This window comes from Stegastes partitus, unplaced genomic scaffold (assembly GCF_000690725.1).
Source record: "Stegastes partitus isolate 25-593 unplaced genomic scaffold, Stegastes_partitus-1.0.2 Scaffold21, whole genome shotgun sequence".
Classification (NCBI taxonomy): Eukaryota; Metazoa; Chordata; class Actinopteri; family Pomacentridae; genus Stegastes; species Stegastes partitus.
The window spans coordinates 1392071-1399618 of NW_007577752.1; the positions used below are offsets into that span (position 1 = coordinate 1392071).

The following is a 7548-nucleotide window of genomic DNA, read 5'->3' on the forward strand; positions in this document are numbered from 1 at the left end:
TAGCTCACATCATACTAACAGATACACAGGTACACAGTTGTTAGATAGCTAATTAATCTGCCTATTACATTTCTTGATTAATTGTTAATTTTTTTGTAAAAAATATTTTAAAAATATTACAACTACCCAGAGGCCAAAGTGTGAGCTTTAAACTACTTAATTTGTTTCATTAATGGTCAAAAATATATTTTATTTACTATCATATCTGAAGAAGATGAGAAAAAAAAAATCCTCCTGTGGATGCATGGATTAAACTGCAAAAATGGCTGGATTCCCAATTTACGTTCTTAAGCTGATTAATTGACTAAATTTCCCAGTTCGAAAGCAGTGAAAAAGTTTGTAAAGTTAAAAGAAACACTGACACATTTCAGCCCTCAACACAGACCTCATCCACACATACATATGTTATTTGACACATATCCTTTTCTGTCTTTTGGCCTTTCAAACACACATAAAAACTGTTCTAGGTCACTGAAAACCGAGCTTTTGAAACGTTCCTACAGTTGATTTGCACTGTTGATGTGTGAACAGAGCAGAGTTATGAGCTGGCCATGGCAGTGTGTGCCGTTATTTCCTTTGTTGACGAGTCGATTTGTGCAATGGATGTGGCCGAAATAGTGCTGGTGCTAACGCTGCTAATGGGACTTTTTACATATTTGCTCAAACAAGCATGGTTACTCTTCCACTATGTTAAGGAACAGAGATGACACAATCAGTCTACACATATGATAACTTCATTGATGCATCATTGTTGGCAGCCTACTGGAACCAGTCGGAGCTTTTTTCAGGCTTCTGTAGCAGACATGGCTTCAGTGTTAGGGTTACAACGCCGCCTGTTGGTTCAGCACACTCTTGACAGTGCTTCAAGTATGTTTTTTCATGTGGATAGAGATGTTTTTTGGACAACGAAGAACAAATCCTATTTTAAAAAATACCCATGTGCGTTTGGACAATGCCTCAATCTGAGCTGGTCAAGATAAAAAGAAGAAAAGACTAACAGAGCAACTAAGCTTTAGGCTTTACTGACAGGATTTGGGCAGTTGCTTGACATGGTTATCCATCACTGTGATACTGTGGAATCACAGTGGTATTACCCACTTGAGGCGGCTTGGATTTGGGGGTACTTGAGGATTTTTTATTTAAGTTTGGTAACCATGGTCATTCTCTGTAATAAAAGATGGTGTCATATATAAATCAAATTGCTCAGGGAAATGAGCGCTTCTGAAGCTCCAGTGCAACTCACTGGAAATGAAAACAGGTGGCCCGGCAGGTGTTCAGACTGTTTAATGTCTTTGAATGGACAGGTTTAACTCCTGAAACACCAAGGGCGAACAAAGTAACAGCCCATTACTCATTATGACACTCAAACTCTGAAGCAGCTGTTTTTGGATGATGAGGAACCACTGAGTTTGTTATGTTTGGCACCACCTTGTGGACCTGCACGCTGACACTGAAACCCTGCTGCAATAATAACCGAACATTTAGTGTCTTAGTTTTACATTAGCACACTACAAACCACACTGCAAACTGACCAGGGCTTAGGAACGTTAAAAGAAAAAGATTTTATCACTCAGTTCTCATGGCATTTATCCATCTCGACAGATTAAACTCCTACTGCCACCAAAAACAAGTGGAGGTTCTCCCAGCATTAGAAAAAAAAAGATCTATTGAAAACACTGAATACATAATAATGAAAATACGATGTAACGAAATAGCTGAAAGTTTTAATCATTAACAATAAAAATTGTTGACAGCAGAATATCTGAACTAAGAGGAGCGCTACCTCTGGACAGCTGATTCTGCTTTTAAATATCATTTCTAATGCTGTGGGCACCAGTAACTTTGAAAAAATAAAACAAAAAATTGGGTCCACTTGTCCCCTCAGACAAATAGTCACTAAACATCAATCAACAAAAGAGGTCAACTGGTTATTGACCTGTCCAATTATCAGATCCTATATTCATCACCATTTACCCAATAAAATACATTATTTAAATATTAAAAACTGTGATAGCCGTTCTCTATCTGTAGTCATCACTCTGTGATGTTGAGTAACGTCCACAGTCCTACCTCACTGGTCACACTTCATGAGTAACATCAAATCAACACCGATGGAAGAAAGGTTTAACAGCTTCTTTTAATTAAACAGACGTGACACATAAATAAACAAGGCATTTTAACAAAGTTTTGTTTTGGCGTTTGTGTTATTCTAAGTTTTGACACCAAGACTTTCAATTATTTTTCTGCAAATATGTATCAGTTCTATGTTGATTATCAATCTCCTTGATTATTATTAATCAGTATTGGTAGCGGCTCTTAAAAACACTGTTCCTCCCCTAGTAGAGAGTTGACTTATGATGCAGCAACAGCCATTCGATGGATAAAGTAGTGAAGTTAACTTTGTTGGTTTCTTCAAAAGGATCAAAAATGTGTCAAATTGCCTCATAATAGTGAACAGTTTGTAGATGTGTGAATCTTTGGTATGAGTGATGTTTGGCTGTCACAAGCGAACAAATATACAAAGTTAATGCTGAAATTTGCTACAGTGATCAAAAAGTGCGATTTTGTCAGAGAGCTGTTGAGTCCTAAATGTTTTGTTTTTTTACCTCTGCATCCATTTTTGATACCAATCTCCTAAAAAACAGAAGCATCTGGGTCTCTGTCGAGTCCATTGTTTCATTGTCTCGCTGTTTTGCATGCAGGCAGGCTCGACACAACTGCTCAAGCAAAAGCATCCAAATAAATTAAAGTCAATTTCTCCCCACACAAAACTCCGAGTTCACAAGCTTCAGGTTTAGTGTCTGTTGTACTGTACATCCGCGCTGCTTGTGTAGCACGACTGCAACAATCCTTCTTGGTTCTTTACGTGAGAATCTTCTTGATAGTATCCCAAGAGAAAACATTAAATTCAAAGCAGTGATTCTGCATACAAGTAGTTCCTGGACAGAATCTTCCAGCAGTGAGCGAAGCACATGGTGTGGGAGCGAGAGGAATATCCAGATAACACAACAAATACGTGCAATGTGAGGTGCAAGATCCAAAATTAATTTGCTGCAAGTTCTTCAGCAGCTCTGATGGTTTGGGAGGTGTCCATAAATCTCCAGCAGCAATTTTCTCTGTTTCTATATCGCTCACATCACTAATAGAGTCTCTACAACTGGTAAAAGATCTGCAGAACAAGTATTTAGAGCATGTGGTGATCATTCTGATTCAGTAACAAGTTTTTGCTCCTTCTCTGCCTTTAGATGAAAACAGATGGACTGGGGTTTGATTCCCTGCAGTCAACTTGAATGCAACTAATCAGCAGCAGCCTCTTTGTCTGGGCAGATATAAATATGTCTGTAGAGTGGGACGTTACTGATTATTGGCATGTCTGTTTAGCAAACCCTCCTGCGATAAATGAAAGAATAAAAATAACTGGACCTAGAGAGCTGACCAAAGCAGTCTCAAACATATACAGCGAAGCACCACGTCTACCAGGAAAAAAGAAAAGCTTCCTTTAGCTGTTGCAAGTCTTAGATTCCCTACAGCTGGACAGATCTGCACTTTCTCCAAGATGGACACTCAGGTAGGAAGCAGCTGTGTTCGTTGTCAAGAGGCTACTTGGTGGTAGATTCCCCATCAGGCCTCATGCTGAAGGGTTCGAGGCGCTCGCTCTCAGGCAGCATGTTGTTGAGGCGTTCCATCAGCGGCACCGTCTGGTCGATGCCCATCTGGATGCGTCTCAGGATCATGGACATCTCGTTGACCTTCTGGATCTGCTCAGCATACTTGGCGTAGCGTTTCTGTCGCTCCTGCATTATGCTGAACAGGGTTTCCACTGACAAGTCCATCTGGAAAGCAACGGGATAGCAGGGAGATGAGAGACACTTTAAGACACTCGATGACACTTGGAATCATCTCAAAACAAAACAGAGGAACGTAGCTTATATGAACAAAATGCACTGTACAAGCACAAGTTCACAAATGTAACAGTTTAAAACATTTAACAAGCGCATACATCGATCAGCCACAACATTAAAGCCACTGACAGGTGATGGGTATAATGTGGATCTTCTTGTTACAACACAACGTTCTGCTGGGAAACCTTGGGTCCTGACATTTATGTGGATGTTACTTGGATTTCCCAAGAGAATAATGCGCCCTGTTGGACCTCAGTAACTGCTCAGAAACCCCTCACAGCACACAACTAAGAGTCAAAGGCACTGACTGAGGCTCCAAACTCCCCAGATCTGAATTTGATCGAGCATCGGGGTGCTCTGGAACAAACCTCATACACACAGCAACCCACAAAACCCAAAGGATTTACAACAAACATCGCAGAGCCAAACACCAGAGGACACACCCAGAGGTCCTGTGTCTATACTTCAACGGGTCAGAGCTGTTCTAGCAACACGAGAAGAACCTACACAATACTAAGCTTAGTTTTAAAGTTTTGGCTGATCGGTGCACAATATCAGTGAACATCATAAATACAATAATGAAATTACTTCAGCATATAATCTAGATTAAGCAGCTCTGACTTAGACGCTAAAAAGCCATTTCACATTTGTCAAGTCTTTTTTTTTTTTTTCTTCTTCAATATTCATCATTTATTGGTTGGATAATTCTGTGTTTAAATTATTTGTTCTGTCATGGAACACTCCAAAACAAATACATTCAATTTATAAAGCTAAACAACAGAGACAAGCAGTGAATATTTGGCATTGTTTGATTATTCAACTATTTTAAATATCAATTAATTATACAAAATGTCAATTTTTTGACGATCAATTATTTCAGCACCTCTTTAGAAATAATAGTTAGTTCATACCAATGTTATAAAGCCCTTACATCCGATAGATATAGCTAATATTGGTGCAGACACTTTGTATGCTAAACGTCTCATGCTCAAACATGCAGCCTTACCTCTTTGATCCTCTTGACGAGGGCGTTCTGGTCAAAAGCCACAGCCTCAGCGCACTGGTGTAGGTGGTCCTGGTATCGGATGCAAAGCTGCAAAACCTGAGCAGCATCCAACCTTTCCAGACAGACGCTGCTGGGTGACGTCTGGCCACTCAGTACCCCTGTGGAGAGAAAAGAGCAGGGCACTTACATGGACATGTTAGAACAGAGAATTACTTGACAACAACGTAACACATGATAATTACTGTAATTAGCAATGCACAGGGTCTGGCAGAACTGACCATCCTGCTATTTCAGGAGTGCGCCTACGCAGGAAATTTGGCCCATTATCCTCCTTCTAAACACAGTGTTAATGAGTTGCAGCAACAATCAGCTTCACTACACAGAATCTGAATAATTGACCAGTAGGGACTGGTACAAAACAAAAGGAAATGTGTGAACTAAAATGGTAGAGGTAAAGCAGAAGGTCTGAAGCATGTACTGTAGACTTACTACAGGGAACTGAAGAATCTAAAGTTAGTTATAATGCTTTAAAAGGTTCTCTGTGCAACAGTCAGCACCACTGGATGTCCCTAAAACACCAGCATCTCAGACCAAAACAAATGGGCACGTCTACCACACCTCCTTTGTCCCTTCACTTACAACCAAAAAAGGCTGCTTCCACAATAAACAACAAAAAATAACCCCGACACAACCATTAGACCACACAAACATCATAAAATACATTTACTGACCGTAACAAGTTGTTGTCAACTTGAGTAACAGTATGTTCACTTCACCTGTCTCTCCTTCTCTGCTAATGGCTGTTGTTTTGCTCAAGTGCCTCTAGTGTGTGAGTGTGTGTGGGAATAGGCTAATGAGAAACATACTGTAAAGATTAAAACTTTATTTGTACTGATATTAACATTAATGTTATATTTAAGCTCAAAAACTTGCATAATGCACCTGGAATTATTTAAAATCAGTGCAGTGTGAATATGCTTTGTCTGTGCTCTGCTTTCAGTCTGTGTTTGTGCACCAGTCCAGTTTTCTTTACTGAAAAAAAAGTCTACAGCCGCTGGTAAAAGGAAGTGTCTGTGTACTGGTCACACTATCTGATCATTGCCCCAAGCCACACCTCACTACAATACGGATTAACTCAACAGTGGAGAGTTTGTCACCACTTGAACATCACAAAAACCTTTCTAACCAGAATAATAGAAATGTAAGTTTTATTATTTTTCTCTAAGTCAGAAAAGAAAGTCTTTTGTACGGTACATTTATATTTCTATTCAGTGTACATGTGTACAATCTGAACTATGTTTAAAATTGAACTATTTGTCGAGTTGGCAGGTCTTCATAGACATATTTTAGAATTTTGCTAAAGAATATATTTTATCTTGAAACACACACCCACCAGTGAAAATGGAAATTCTGCTGTCGATGAGCAATTGTATGTCTTTATTACAGCCTGGAAAAAAACAAAACAAAACAAAAAAATCTCACTAAAATCAGTATCAGAAACTGGGAGACTGAAAAGTTACCTTTGAGAAGTGGCTGAAAAGTGGGTATCTCCTGAAGCTTGATGACATCAGGGTCGTTGTGGATATTTCTCATGGACTGGGTCCCCTGTGCCACAACCACAATATCATCCATCTTTGCCTTCTGCTTTGCTGGAGATGGCACCACTGCAATGACAGAAGAAATAAAATGAAATGGCATACATGTAATGCCATGGAATGACAGAACATATCACATCTTGCTGGTACAAGCTCTGCATTAACATAATTGGTTTTGCTTGTCATGAGTATTTTTACACTGTGGTGTTGGTACTTTTACTTGAAGTGAATACATATTCGATCACTGCAATTGTAAAATGAGGCTTATTATACTGAGACCTACAGAAACACGAAATGTCAGCATTACCGTGATTTACCCTTATGATAACTGCCTAACAAAAGATTACAACCATAGAAGGAGGTCTTACCTGATGAGCTATAGTCGGAGTGTTTGTGCTCCGCATCGCCGCTTTGTTCTGCTCCCATGGCGCTAACGTCAGGTTAGCGAGCTAGCAGTTACCTTTACTCAACGTTTTCAGAAAAATAACAAACAAAATAACCAAGTTCGCTGAATATAATCAGACTGCAGACACTTCATACGGGCTTCAAACACATTCGGACTCACTACAACGTAACCACGTTTGCAGGAGAGGAACTGAAAGAGCTGGAGGCTCTGTGCTGTTGAGCTAGCCAGCTAGCTACATAAGCTAAGTTTGAAAGATTCCTGCTCCAGTTCACAAGCTATCGGGGTTAGTAGACGCGTTTTTGAACCTACATAAGTCCAGAGCAGACTTCTGTCTAAACGATGAAAGCTCCAACTCAAATAATTAAGAAGTGTTTACATTACATCGGACAACAGAAATGACTGAGCTAACTTCTGTCCAGGACGAGGTTGCACTTCCGTAAATATTGATCACGTGGTCCGCCAATTATGGTAGTACCGCCCCCTACCGCTATTGTGGACTTCTGCGTCTCCTGTTTGGTTGTTTTTTTGAATGACCAATAACATTAACAGTAAACAGACATTATACTAGTAACATATGGAATACTATTTTAATTTTTTAAAAAACGAATTAATAAAGATTCATGTGAAAGAAATATACAC

The 7548-nt window shown here is 39.5% G+C and overlaps 1 protein-coding gene across 1 annotated transcript; it reads right to left on the reverse strand.

The window, feature by feature from the left end:
• Positions 1–1704: 1704 nt before the first annotated feature.
• borcs5 (BLOC-1 related complex subunit 5) lies at positions 1705–7338 on the reverse strand. The gene is made up of 4 exons (XM_008294520.1): positions 6872–7338; positions 6429–6572; positions 4909–5066; positions 1705–3833 (listed from the first exon to the last, which is right to left on the reverse strand). The coding sequence occupies exons 1-4, from the start codon at positions 6927–6929 to the stop codon at positions 3600–3602; spliced, it is 594 nt and encodes a 197-aa protein (XP_008292742.1). The 5' UTR covers positions 6930–7338; the 3' UTR covers positions 1705–3599.
• Between the last annotated feature and the right edge of the window lie 210 nt (positions 7339–7548).